We start from the raw sequence: 15,395 nt of genomic DNA, 5'->3' as shown, positions 1-15,395 counted from the left end.
TATATATATATATATATATATATATATATACACACACACACACACACACACACACACACATATATATTTTAAAGGATGATTGAAAGCATATATCTACTCTGATTAAGAAAGCAAGTTTGGTAATCCCGGCACTTTGGGAGGCCGAGGCAGGCAGATCATGAGGTCAGGAGATCGAGACTATCCTGGGTAACACAGTGAAACCCCATCTCTACTAAAACTACAAAAAATTAGCCGGGCATGGTGGCGGGTACCTGTAGTCCCAGCTACTAGGGAGGATGAGGCAGGAGAATGGCGTGAACCCTGGAGGCAGAGCTTGCAGTAAGCCGAGATCGCGCCACTGCACTCCAGCAGCCTGGGCGACAGAGCAAGACTCCATCTCCAAAAAAAAAAAAAAAGAAAGCAAGTGTGTGTGTGTGTGTGTGTGTGTGTGTGTGTGTGTGTTTTAAGAGACAGTGTCTTGCTACGTTGCCCAGGCTGGTCTCGAACTCCTGGGCTCAAGTGATTCCTCTTATCTTGGCCTCCCAAAGTGCTGGTATTACAGGTGTGAGTCACCGAGGTTGGCCAGAAAGCAAGTTTTTAGCAAGTCAAGTCATGGATCCTCAATGTTGTGTCCTGATACTATAGTTACATAGAGGCAAATCAAATCTATTCAAGAATGAAACACAAGGCCATGAGTGGTGGCTCACATTTTGTCAATCTCACTTTACAAGTGAGGGAACTGAGGTTTAAAGAACTGAAGTTGCCTGAGGGCGTACAGCTAGTTAGTGGTAGAATTAGCTACATATATTCTTTCTACTTCTACCTCCAAAGCTGACATGTAATGACTGCAAGTTGAGTTAGAGATTAAACAGAAAGTACATTTTGCATTAGGTGATACATGTTCTAGAAGTAAGAGAAGAGGTAAGACTGGTAACAGTTGGTAATTGTTCATTTATGGCAATTTATATTTTCATTGGTAATTTGTTCATTTATGGCAATTGATATTTTCAATCCAAACAAGAAAATTCCACCAAAAACACTGCCAATTAAAGACAATTTAGCCAAATCCAAAATAAAACACTTTATAGTGCGATTTAAAACGTAACTTATTTCAGCCATCTAGTTTGTTACAAGGATTAACCTATCTTTGCATATTAACTGTGAACGATGCTAGTAAAATGTTCGCTACTGATAGAAAAATCCCTGAGTATATAAAGCTTATATTTGTATTATCATCCTTAAAGAACATATTCTATTCATTTACATGGACTTATTTGCCATAATTTATTTAATAAATACCCTTATTAATGGACCCTAATGCTTTCCTCTTGTTGCTTTTAAACAACACTGAAACAAACATTCTTGCTCATTAGTCCAATTTGTTCCTTAAGATTAAAAACCCAGGCCAGACATGGTGGCTCACGCCTGTAATCCCAGCACTTTGGGAGACCGAGGTGGGTGGATCACCTGAGGTCAGGAGTTTGAGACCAGCCTGGCCAACATGGTGAAACCTCATTCTCTACTAAAAATACAAAATTAGCCGGGCATGGTGGCATGTGCCTATAATTCCAGCTACTCAGGAGGCTGAGGCAGGAGAATCACTTGAACCCAGAAGGTGGAGGTTATAGTGAGCTGAGATTGTGCCACTTCACTCCAGCCTGGGCAACAAGGGCGAAACTCCGTCTCAACAACAACAACAACAACAACAACAACAACAACAACAACAGGTTAAAAACCCAAAAGTGGAATTGCTGGATCAAAAGGCATGTTCTTTAAAACTTCCAATAAACAGTTTACAGTCAGGTTTACAAGGAAATCATACAAAGATAAATATTTAAAGTGATGATATTCTAATTACTCTGATTTGATCTTGATACATTAAACGAATGTATCAGACTGTAAAACATATCCTGAAAATACGCACATTATGTATCAATAAGATAAAAACAATTAAAAAGGGAAATCAGTAATGCACAAAACTTTTCCAATAATGACACAACATAATTTCAAGAACATATTTTCTAATTTAGAATGCATTAAATATAAGCGCTAAGACAGCAAGACATTTTAATTAAAGAAGCATTCATTTTTTTTTTTTTCCCTAAGGCTCTACTTCAAAGTGCTGGCTATTCAACCAACTAATCTGAATAGGTATTTGGATGGTGAGGTAAAAGCTATTTTAAGGTCTGTTCTCATCTCACTTTAATAAGGTGAAAAAAATTGCCATATGTACTAAAAATAGTTCACTGTTCTGAAACTCAATGCCTGTTTGCCAGAACAATATTAATGATGCATATTCTGTGCATTTTTTCCCCAAATATGGCATTTGCTGTGCACAAAATTCAGAATGGAAACCATGAGATATCTGAAATAACACCATTCTCTTAAATGGTTAAAAAAGCCAAATGAATCCAGTTACTTTAATAAAATAGAATGTACTAAAATTAAGTATCTCAAACTTTTATAACCCAATGTTTTAACTGGCCAAAAAGACTGTGAATCTAGTTTTAAATTTTATACTGGAATAGTCTAATGAAAGTTCTACTATGATAAACACATGCCACCAAATTTATTTGCCTAATTTCCCTATGTATAAAAGTGACTTGACAATATGGTGCTTTAAAACTCACTTTTCTTCTCTGACAATTGTAACAGAATTAACACAATAAACTACTTTGGGCCATTACTGGACTACTCATTATAAAATATAAGAAGACTCTACATTCACAAAAGTCATTAATTTTGTTTAAATCAAACTGAGATGCCCAAAATTAAGGAATTAAACATCATAAGAGATTTTAAAGGTACAGCAACTCCCAAAAAAGAACTGCAAGCATGTTTCACTTAAGTTGTATCACAAAAGATTTACATTGTGTTTTTTTTTAAATTTGAGATCAAAGCTGAAATTAATGCTGGGAGTGAGGGAGATTGCAACAAATCTTTAATACCTAAAGAAACCTATACCAAGTACTAACATTCAAAAAAACATAAATATACATCCACTTAAAAAGACACATTCCAGTTAAGATACCCTTCTTAAAACAGAAGTCTAATTATTTTATACATTATCTGATACTCTTACTGGCTTGCTATTTTGTGAGCTATAAGAAGTAAACGGATGGTTAAAATACTATAACCTTGAAAATATATATTAACCTTCATTATCCAAAAGAACTGTCAAAAAACATAGAAAAAACAGAAAACAAACCTTTTGAAAGCTTTGTTTCTTCTACCGCTTTGGTTAGATGCCCTTCGACGATCAGCTTCTCTGCCAAGGAAAATAAACGTTACCATCCAAGCCCAAACTGAGCAGCATTTCCCTGAGCTGGGCAGTGTAACACATTCCATGACCAAATTTAAAGATGATAACATTACTCCTATGACCAAGCTTGAATAAAAACTTGAATCTGGAAGGGGAACTAAGAGAACTGGAACTATGATGGAGCAATCACATTAACGCAGAAAACTAGGGGCAGGCAGGCAATCTGCCTTTTATTTTCACCTTATTTTAAAAGCCTAGATCTTTTTATAAAAAGGGCTCAGAAGAAATAATCAAAGCAATCCTCTTTAGATCAAGGCTATTAAGTTAAAATAAATGATTTATGAAAAGGTATTTATTCAAATGAAGTAATAAAAATTAAGTTATACCAATAGTTTACTGTTCTCTGCTGACATAATTCAGCAGAGATGTCTATATAATGTATTTCAGTAAATAAATCATTTTAGAAAAGCTAACTATTCAAAGAAATAAAAAAATTTTGTTTCGTTTTATGGGGGATTCTCTGTAAACGTATAATGTTACTTCTTTATAATTTAAAGTCATATTTTCATATTCTACATTTCATTGAAGAAGATATATCTAGTCTGTGTCCCCTTATTTATTCCTGCATGTCAGTTAGTCTCCTTCAATTTACTCATTTGCAATATATGTGAAGAAAATTTTCTATTCTTTTACTTTACAACCAACTGCAACTTGGTCTACACCCACCACTCAACCACTGAAACTGCTCCAATATCATTATAGCCTCTTGTCTCTCAATGCCCATGGCTCCTTTTCTTAATTTTCATTTCTCATAGGCTCTTTGCAGTATGTGGCACTTTGACTCTGCCTTTTTAAAAACAGAAAGAGGTGCCAGGCGTGGTAGCTCACGCCTGTAATCCCAGCACTTTGGGAGGCCGAGGCAGGCGGACCACAAAGTCAGGAGATCGAGACTATCCTGGCTAACACGACGAAACCCTGTCTCTACTAGAAATACAAAAAATTAGCCAGGCATGGTGGTGGGCGCCTGTAGTCCCAGCTACTCAGGAGGCTGAGGCAGGAGAATGGCGTGATCCCGGGAGGCGGAGCTTGCAGTGAGCAGAGATGGTGCTGCTGTACTTTAGCCTGGGCGACAGAGCGAGACTCCATCTCAAAAAAAACAAAACAAAACAAAACAAAAAAAAAACCCAAAAACAAAAACAGAAAGTAACAGATTTTGATTAACATGTATAATGTAGGCTGTCCTACCTGTCCTCTGTCCTACGTCACTCCATTCCTAAAATTCACTTCCTACAACTTTTAGCCATTTCTTCTGATACTTACATTTATATTTCTAAATAACATATTGATTTTTTGTTTTTCCATTTTAGATATTTATTGACAATCTATTTTACATGGTTAAGCTTTGCCATTTTCTACTACCATCCTCAAGAGTTTGTCAATCTATAACCAGTCCTTTTTTTTTTGTTTTGAGACGGAGTCTCACTCTATCGCCAGGCTGGAGTGCAGCCTGGAGTGTAGTGACACAATCTCAGGTCCCTGCAACCTCTGCCTCCCATGTTCAAATAATTCTCCTGCCTCAGCCTCCTGAGTAGCTGGGGCTACAGGTCCACACCACCATACCCAGCTAATTTTTGTATTTTTAGTAGAGATGGGGTTTCACCATGTTGGCCAGGATGGTCTTGATCTCTTGACCTCCACCCGCCTCAGCCTCCCAAAATGCTGGGATTACAGGTATGAGTCATTGTGCCTGGCCCATACTCAGCATTTATATTGAAAAATTATTTTATATAATGAGTCATATAGTATGCTACAATTATATTTCCTTCCTTGTATGGCCTTCAGTACACTCAGAATTTATAATGCTTCTTTTTTTGTTTTATTAATTTGTATATATTTCAAACATAGCCCAAGTTCTCACAGAACCATACAACTTTCAATACTGTCAAACACACCAAGTAATTTATCACATTATATATCCCCATCTTCCTCCTTCTGTTTTATTCTTTTGTTTTATTGTAACATATCCTCTTATAATTTCCTGAAAAGGGGTGAACAGAAGTTAAATACTTTGTGATTTTGCTTCTCTGAAAATGTTAGCATTCTACCTTCACATGTGATTGATGGTTTGACTAGATACACAAATCTACAGGAAATACGTTTGCGTCAGAATTTTGAAAGCATTGTTCCACTGTCTTCTAGCTTCCAACCAGAAGGTGAGTCTAATACAGCCTGAATCCTGTTCCTCAGTACACATAGTAGGGATTTCTTACACTCAGCAACACCTGGTTTGCCTGTTCTGTTTGGGCATCAGGGAGGACTGCACATCCCAACTCCCTAGCACTGAGGAAGATTCATAGGACTGATGCTAGCCAGGGCCAAAGCATTTAAGAGAAAATACACGTTTTTTACACCTTATCCCACCACAGGAACTCTAGAAGCTGTATGCTGAGACAGCAACATCGTAAGATAGTAAAGACTCCATCTGTCTAGATCTCTGAGTGACAATATGGAGTAGAGTGGTCTTCCTCACCATGGACATGTAGTGTGAATGAGAAATAAATGTTTGTTTAGTTGAGCCATTAAGATTTCATGGCTTGGCCGGGCACGGTGGCTCATGCCTGTAATCCCAGCACTTTGGGAGGCCGAGGTGGGCGGATCACCTGAGGTCGGGAGTTCGAGACCAGCTTGACCAACATGGAGAAACCCCAAAATTAGCTGGATGTGGTGGTGCATGCCTGTAATTCCAGCTACTCAGGAGGCTGAGGCAGGAGAATTGTTTGAACCCGGGAGGCGGAGATTGCGGTGAGCAGAGATCACGCCATTGCACTTCAGCCTGGGCAACAAGAGCGACACTCAAAAAAAAAAAAAAAAGATCTCATGGCTTATTTATCACTATATTATAAATTTAGCTTATTAAGACTATATGATATCCTTTGTTTCTCTCTAGAAGGTTTCAGAATCTTCTGTTTATTCCTGGTGTTCTTAAATTTCATATTCCTCAGTGTGTAGTCTCTTTTTTCCTTAAATGAGGTGAAATTCACATAACATAAAACAACCATTTTAAAGTGAACAATGCCGTAGAATTTAGTATATTCACTATGTTGTGCCTAGTTCCAAAACATTTTCATTACCCAAACAAAAACCCTATACCCATTAAGCATTTACTCCCCATCTCCACCTCACCAGTCCCTGGCGGTCACACATCTGCTTGCTATCTCTATGGATTTACCTGTTCTGGATATTTCATATAAATAAAACAATACAACATATGACATTCTGTGTCTGGCTTAACGAGTGGTCATTTAAAATATATTGTGCTAAGTACTCAGTGCATTTTTTTTTTCAGTTTATAAGCTCATACCTTTCACTTCTGGGGAATTATCTTGTATTTTACTTAATTGATAAATTATTCCATTCTCTCGCTCTCCGCTATTCTCCCCCTCTGGAATTCATTATTAAGATATTAGATCTCTAGGATTAAACCCCAAATTTTCTTTAATTTTCCTTCTCGAAAAAAATAAAACAAAACAAAACTCTTGACTTTTTCTTATATTTTCTGGGACACTTCCTCTACTTTCTCCTCAATCTTCTTACAGTTTTAAAATCTGGTATTGTATTTTCAGTTTTCAAAATTCTATTTGCTCCCTGCTCCTTTTAAAAATACCATCTTTATCTTGCTTCATCCATAAAACTTCAAAAATTATACTTTTAAGCTGGGTGCAGTGGCTCATGCCTGTAATCCCAGCACACTGGGAGGCCAAGGCGGGTAGTTCACCTGAGGTCAGGAGTTCGAGACCAGCCTGGCCAACATGGTGAAAACCCGGCTCTACTAAAATACAAAATTAGCCAGGCGTGGTGGTGGGCGCCTGTAATCCCAGCTACTCAGGAGGCTGAGGCAGAAGGATCACTTGAATCCGGGTGGCAGAGGTTGCAGTGAGCCGAGATCATGCCACTGTGCTCCAGCCTGGACAACAGAGCGAGAATTCGTCTCAAAAATATATATATATACACACATATATATATTTTTTATATATTTTTTAAAATTTCTGCTTCTTGGGCGCAGTGGCTCATGCCTGTAATCCCAGCATTTTCGGAGGCCGAGGTGGGCGGATCATGAGGTCAGGAGTTTGAGACCAGCCTTACCAACATGGTGAAACCCCGTCTCTACCAAAAACACAAAAATTAGCTGGGCGTGGTGATGCGTGCCTGTAATCCCAGCTATTCAGGAGGCTGAGGCAGGAGAATTGCTTGAATCTGGGAGGCAAAGTTTACAGTGAGCCAAGATTGCACCATTGTACTCCAGCCTGGGCGACAGGGCAAGACTCTGTCTCAGAAAAACAAAACAAAACAAAACAACAACAAGCTGGCCGGGCGTGGTGGCTCATGCCCGTAATCCCACCACTTTGGGAGGCTGAGGCAGGCCGATCACCTGAGGTCGGGAGTTCGAGACCAGACTGACCAACATGGAGAAACCCCATCTCTACTAAAAATACAAATTTAGCTGGGCGTGGTGGTGGATGCCCCTAATCCCAGCTACTCGGGAGGCTGAGGGAGGAGAATCGCTTGAACCTGGCGGTAGAGGTTGTGGTGAGCCGAGATTGCGCCATTGCACTCCAGCCTGGGCAAGAAGAGTGAAACTCCGTCTCAAAAAAAAAAAGGTTCTACTTTTACCTTTTCCTATTTCTTCCCTACTCACATTTTCTGTGTTTTTTCTTTTTTGGGTTTGATCTCTTTGTCAAGAAAGAATTTCCTCAAAAGTCTGATCTTGGCTTTCTCTTCATATTCAAGGGTAAGGCAATAAGAAGCTGACAAAGTCTTATTATATGCGTGTGCAGGGCTTATTACACCCAAAACACACAGTGGCAGTTTGTTGGGAGACTTTTTTTTTATGTTTTTTTTTTTTTTTGAGACAAGGTCCAGCTCTATCACGCAGGCTGGAGTGCAGTGGCGTGATCTCTGCCCACTGCAATCTCCACCTCCCAGGCTCAAGCCATCCTCCCACCTCAGCCTCCCAAGTAGCTGGAATTACAGGTACACACCACCATGTCTGGCTGATGGTTTGCATTTTTTGTAGAGACAGGGTTTCACCATGTTGCCGAAGCTGGTCTTGAACTCCTGAGCTCAAGCAATCTGCCCACTTTGGCCTCCCAAAGTGCTTAAATAGCACAGTTCAAATATGAGTATCAGTATGTGTTTCTCTTTGTCTGATTGGTTTCTCTGGAGTAGAGCCCTGTAACTGCCTTTCTGGGGAGTATAAGCCTGTTGGCCAGCATTCTGGTTCAGTTTAACTCTCCCACTTTTCCCCACAGTGAGATGCTCAGACCTGCTCCCTCAGACGTATCTGAAATACCACAGTCTACAGACTCTCCATTTCAGCCTCCAGAGAGCAAACTTTTAGTCTTTCTCAATAAGTAAAGAGATACTTGTCTGTCTGCATGGAGAAGAATACGAAAAATGAGCCTGGTGTGGTGGCTCATGCCTGTAATCCCAGCACACTGAGAGGCCGAGGCAGGCAGTTCACTTGAGCCCAGGAGCTCGAAACCAGCCTGGGGAACATGACGAAACCCTGTCTCTACTAAAAATAGAAAAATTAACTGGGTGTGATGTGTGCCCTTAGTCCCAACTACTTGGGAGGCTGAGGTGGGAGGATCGATACCTGTGAGGTTGTGGCTGCAGTGAGCCAAGATCATGCCACTGTACTATAGCCTAGGCACAGAGATCTGCTTCAAAAAAAAAAAAAAAAAAAAAAAAAGAAGAAAAATAGAAAATAGTTCAGCATATTTCTTTTTTTTTTTTTTTTTAGATGGAGATCTTGCTCCTGTCACTCAGGCTGGAGTGCAGTGGCGCGATCTGGGCTCACTTGCAAGCTCCACCTCCCGGGTTCACGCCATTCTCCTGCCTCAGCCTCCCGAGTAGCTGGGAGTACAGGCGTCCGCCACCATGCCCGGCTAATTTTTTGTTTTTTTTTTTTTTTTTTTAGTAGAGACGGGGTTTCACTGTGTTAGCCAGGATGGTCTCGATCTCCTGACCTCGTGATCTGCCCATCTCGGCCTCCCAAAGTGCTGGCAGGCTTGAGCCACCGCGCCCGGCCCAGATTATTCTTATATAAATTTTAATCCTGTTTTTAGCAACCATGCATTCCTGCCCTACCTGGCAGGTATTAAGTGCCTCTTAGCCACAGTTTTGACTTGGTTTTCTGAGGTTTCCTTTACCCGACTGCAGGCCTTCAGAAAAGGTGGAAACCCAAATCTCCTACCATTCAACTGTATGTTTCACATCTTCCAAAATTTTGCTGGCATCTATTATCCGCTATAGTCTTCTCTCCCATTCTCTTGTCCTTGTGACTTATGCTTTTTATAATATTTTACTACGAATGGGTCCATTCACCATATTTAATCAAGTTTACTGCCTCCCTTTGGAAACACTACTGCTTTAACTTCTAGGATGCCACTCACTCCTACTTTTATGTGCTTGTTCATTCCTTCCTTCTTAGGCTTTTATTGCCTTTCCCTTTCTCTGATTATAATCTAAGTATGTGCATTAGTTTTTAAGATGTCTGTCAAGAACAACAACATTTTTTAATGGCTTTAACTACCTTGAGTAATTTCTAAATGGTGATGTCAAGTCTAGCATTCTTCGGCCCCAGGACACTACTGGTCCATTGTCCAACTACTTTCCAAACATCTTCACCCAGAAATACCACAGGGACTTAAATCTCACCATGTCTGAAACTGAAATTATCTTCTCTTCCTTTCTCCTAAATATGTTTGGAATCTCTCCTCTCTAAGCCTCCATTCCTTCATTCTTATCTCTCTTAAGGTATATTGCAACTATTCATTATGTCTACCTTGCCCAAAGTACTATGAATTCCTTGAGGGAATATACTCATTCTTTCAAATATTTACTATGCACCAGGCACTCACTGTGGATTACCAAGATAAATGAGAGAAATACAGGAATTTAGGGTCTGGTGAAAGTAGAGAAGTATTTTATTAATAATTTAATTCCTAACACACTTCTGACACATAACAGTTGTTTGCAAATGCTTGTTACATGAACATAGCAGATAATAAAATAGTATAAACACAGACTTCGAAAGCTAGTCTTTCTCTAGTATGTTGAAGATCTACATACTGACCTGTTCAAAAATTATAAACATATATCAGAAGATTGTAATTTATTGCTCAAAACTCACTCTCTCACCCTTAAAACAAAATCTGAAGTTCCTACCATGACCTAAAGGTCCCTTGTGATCTACCCCAGGGGACAGTCAACTATACCCCCATTGGGCCAAATCCAACCTGCTGCCTGTTTAGCAAATAAAGTTTTATAGGAACATAGCCAGGTCCATTCATTTGCATACTGTCCATGGCTAAGTTTCCTTACAATGGCAGAATTGAGTAGCTGCCAAGAGACCTTACAGCCTGCAAAGCCTAAAGTATTTACTATCTGGCCTTTTATTTTAAAAAGGTGTTTGATTTCTTCTAAAACTCCAATCTCAGTCTTAGCATTTCATATGGTTTTTATTTCACATACTTTCTCCAGACACACATACAACTCAGCTTAGTCCCCTCTCTGTTCAGTCACATACTACCTTTATTGTTCCCTATCCCCTTACAGTCTTGTTTTCTTCAGTGGACTCATCACTTCCTAACATATTAATTTTTTGGTTTATTACTTTTTGTCTCCTCAAGAGCATGTAAACTCCATGAAGGCAAAGCCTTCTTGTCTTATTCACTTCTAATAACCCCAACAGTTATAATAATGCCTGGTACATACATGTTTAATTAATCTTTGTGGAATGAATCAATTGAGCATCTATGTTTAAAGGGGTCAAAAGAAAAAATTATTTGAGTGTTTCTTCATCTTAAAAAATGATTAAATAAATTAATATATATAAAAAGTTTGAACAGTACTGGTTTATAAGTACCAAATAATGATTAGCTGCATTTATTTATTTATTTATTTATTTATTTATTTACTTACTTAAGAGATGGCATCTTGCTACATTGACCAGGCTGGAGTAATGTGGCTTTGTGGCTTTTCACAGCATGATCACTGTGAACTGCAGCCTCTAACTCCCAGGCTCAAGTGATCCTCTGGCCTCAGCCTCCCAATTGGTTGGGACTACAGGCATGTATCACTGCTCCTGGCTAATTAGCTGCTATTATCACTACTGAAATTATTTAAAGTTATATTTCAAATCTTGTGAATCACTAGAGGCTTGTAAATAAAGAAAAAATATATTTTGGCCGGGAGCAGCAGCTCATGCCTGTAATTCCAGCACTTTGGGAGGCCAAGGTGGGCAGATCACGAGGTCAAGATCGAGACCATCCTGGCCAACACTGTGAACCCCATCCCTACTAAAAACACAAAAATTAGCTGGACATAGTGGCACGTGCCTGTAATCCCAGCTACTCAGGAGGCTAAGGCAGAAGAATCGCTTGAACCCAGGAGGTGGAGGTTGCAGTGAGCTGAGATCGCACCACTGCACTCCAGCCTGGCGACAGAGAGAGACTCCATCTCAAAAATAAATAAATAATCTAGTTTAAAACAGTCTGTAACCACTGAGTCTCCAACTTGGTGTAGAGACCTCAATGCTTTGGGAGTCACAAGTGTAATACATACAATAGAGGTGATATCAGAGATCTCTGCCTCTGACTTTACCCCTTCAGAGATTCAAGAAAGAACTTTCCTGTCATGATAACTGCAGGTCTTGAAAGACCTATCTAACTTGGTACAACTGAAACAGAGACACAGTAGAAGGCTTTTCTTTTTTTTTAAACTCTTTTTTTCTTTGAGATGGAGTCTTGCTCTATCACTCAGGCTGGAATACAGTGGCATGATCTTAGCTCACTGCAACATCAGTCTCCTGGGTTCAAGAAGTTCTCCTGTCTCAGCCTCCTGAGTAGCTGGGATTACAGGCGCACGCCACCACACCCGGCTAATTTTCATATTTTTAGTAGACATGGGGTTTCATGATGTTGGTCAGGCTGGTCTCAACCTCTTGACCTCATTATCTGCCTGCCTCGGCCTCCCAAAGTGCTGGGATTACAGGCTTGAGCCACTGAGCCCAGCCCTAAAACTCTTTTTTTTAAAATTTCTGACATAAGGTCTCACTCTGTTGCCCAGACTGGAGTGCAGTGGTGCAATTATGGCTCACTGCAGCCTCACGCTCCAGGGCTCAAGCGATCCTCCCACCTCAGCCTCCCGGGCAGGTATGACTACAAGCATGTGCCACTATGCCCAGCTAATTTATTTTATTTTATTTTGTAGAGATACAGTCTCACTGTGTTGGCCAGGCTGGTCTCGAACTCCTGAACTCAAGCGATCCTCCCACCTTGGCTTCTCAAAGTACTAGGACTACAGGTATAAGACACTGCACATGGCCTTAAAACTCTCTTTTTTGAGGGATACTCTAGAGAGGTGATTATTCATTTTCCACTATTTTTAAACCATATTTATTATAAAAAATGACATACAAGGCTGAGCGTGGTGGCTCATGCCTGTAATCCCAGCACTTTGGGAAGCTGAGGAGGGCGGATCACCTGAGGTCAGGAGTTCGAGATCAACCTGGCCAACATGGTGAAACCCTGTCTCTACTAAAAATACAAGTTAGCTGGGCGTGGTGGTATGCACCTGCAATCCCAGCTACTCAGGAGGCTGAGACAGGAGAATCGCTTGAACTGGGAGGCGGATGTTGCAGTGAGCTGAGATCGTGCCATTGCACTCCAGCCTGGGCAACAGAGTAAGACTCAGTCTCAAGAACAAAACAAAACAAAAAAACAAACAAAAAAAGATATACAAAAAGGAACATAAAACACAAAGGTATAGGTTAATACATTTTCATAAAGCAAATATCTATGTGACTGTAGCCCAAGTCAGGAACAGAACCATCCTACCAACCCCTAAAGCCCTCCCCACAGGGAGGAAGCCCTCCCCTCCAATAAAATCCCTTTCCTCTCCCATAAAGGTAACTACTATTCTGTGTTTTGTTTTTTGTTTTTTTCTTTTTTTTTGAGACAGTCTCGCACTGTCTCCCTGGCTGGAGTACAGTGGTGTGATCTCAGCTCACTGCAACCTCCACCTCCCGGGTTCAAGCAAGTCTCCTGCCTCAGCCTCCCATGTAGCTGGGATTACAGGCGCCTGCCACCCGCCACCATGCCCAGCTAATCTTTTGTATTTTTAGTAGAGATGGGGTTTCACTATGTTGGCCAAGCTGGTCTCAAACTCCTGACCTCGTGTTCCACCCACCTCGGCCTCCTGAAGTGCTGGGGTTACAGGTGTGAACCACTGAGCCCAGCCTATCCTGACTTTCATGGTACTTAATTTCTTATATTTCTTTATAGTCAGACTACCCAAATATACATGACCAAATAATATGATTTTAGTGATTTTGAACTTTATATAAATGGAATACTAAATAGTATGTATTCTTTTGTGTCAGGCTTTTTTCCCACCCAATATGCCCCAGTGTATTTATGCATTTAACTACTGAGGGTCTTTTTGGCTGTTTCCAGTTTGGATCTAATGTGAATAATGCTGCTATGAACATTCTTGAATTTGTACCTGATACACAGGCATCTCTGTAGGGAACCTACCAAGGAGTAGAACTGAGAGTATAATATGTTTGACATTTAAGTACCATCATCTGAGCATTTAGTTTAGTCAGAAGACTCTCAAATCTTGTCAAAGACTGAACAGAGAGAACCAAATTTACTTCTTGGTTGACAGAAATAAATTATATACTAACCATATTACTATGTGGCATAAAATAAAAAACGAGAAACAATGCAAACAATACATTCAAAAGAAGTTCAAAGGAGGCTGAACATGGTGGCTTATGCCTGTAATCCCAATGCTTTGAAAGGTCAAATTGGGAGGATCACTTGATCCCAGAAGTTTGAGACAGCTGTGCCAAGAATGGATTGAGTCCTTAAAGCTAAAGAGCCATTTTCCTTACTTGACAGCTACAACTAATTGAAACACTAAAGCAGAAGATAAACCCAAATAGCACAGACTATCTGATACTGATGTCAGTTTCCTAGGGATCTGAAACAAACTGACTGGAAGAGAGGAGGGAGTGAATATAAAAGAACCAGACAATCTGCTGCTGTAACTGCCAACCTGGAAAATATTTCTAAGTCTCAAAATTGGGTTTCATTAAGAAAATGTTATGACTAGGACATCAAAAAAATGTGCCTGACACCAAATTTTTTAAATAGCATGCATACTGGTAATTATGCACAGCTTCTACACCTCTCCAACATGTTTTCTGCCTGTTAACTAATGTACATTTCAGTGTGTCATGCATTACTTAGAGCACTTAGTAAATACGATCTCAATTACTTTTCATAATTCGATGAGACAGATACTACCATCCCACTTTATCAATGAAGAAATCAAGGTTTAAAGAGGTCAATTTGTCCAGTATTGCCCACAATCATACTGCCAGTGAGAGAGTGCATCAGAATTCACATAAAGATCCCTCTCATTGAATTCTAAACATCATAAATAGAAATGAGCTAACGCTACCTAAAAGATCACCAAGGGCAAATATGACGAAGAAACTGAGATTAGAATATCATGACACAAATTACTATAATCGGCATTCAAACCAGAAAACTATTTCCCTTCTGAAATAATTAACAAAACAGAAATAGAGACATAGAACCTCACAGGAGAGGCTCTGTGAGGTTCCCAATTTTAATAATACAGACGTCCATAAGGTTAGTTATTTCTGCAGCAAAATTTAATCAGTTAAAGTAACTCTTGCTATAGAAGATGTTGTGCCTTTTCATAAAAACAGTTCCAGAAGCGATTTGTCTTAAAATTTAAGAAGAAGGCTGGATATGGTGGCTCACGCCTGTAATCCCAGCCCTTTGGGAGGCTAAGGCGGGTGGATCACCTGAGGTCAGGAGTTTGAGACCAGCCTGGCCAACATGGTAAAACCCCATCTTTACAAAAAAAAAAAAAAAAAAAAAAAAAATTAGCCAGGTTTGGTAGCGGGTACCTGTAATCCCAACTACTTGGGAGGCTGCGGCAGGAGAACTGCCTGAACCCAGGAGGTGGAGGTTGCAGTGAGCTGAGATCACGCCATTACACTCCAGCCTGGGCAATGGAGCAAGACTCTGTTTCAAAAAAAAAAAAAAGA

General features: G+C 40.0%; 1 protein-coding gene across 1 annotated transcript in view; it reads right to left on the bottom strand.

Annotated features, from left to right (window-relative positions):
• Positions 1-15,395, bottom strand: part of SLMAP (sarcolemma associated protein) — a 109,658-nt gene that overhangs the window by 44,351 nt on the left and 49,912 nt on the right. Inside the window, 1 exon segment of the mRNA XM_017894173.1 lies at positions 3,188-3,247. Within this exon segment, the coding sequence (XP_017749662.1) occupies positions 3,188-3,247 (60 nt within the window).

The sequence above is a fragment of the Rhinopithecus bieti genome, unplaced genomic scaffold (assembly GCF_001698545.2).
Source record: "Rhinopithecus bieti isolate Rb0 unplaced genomic scaffold, ASM169854v2 scaffold_21649, whole genome shotgun sequence".
Lineage (NCBI taxonomy): Eukaryota > Metazoa > Chordata > Mammalia > Primates > Cercopithecidae > Rhinopithecus > Rhinopithecus bieti.
Note: the sequence above shows the minus strand (reverse complement) of the source record. Positions and strands in the feature narration are given on the sequence as shown.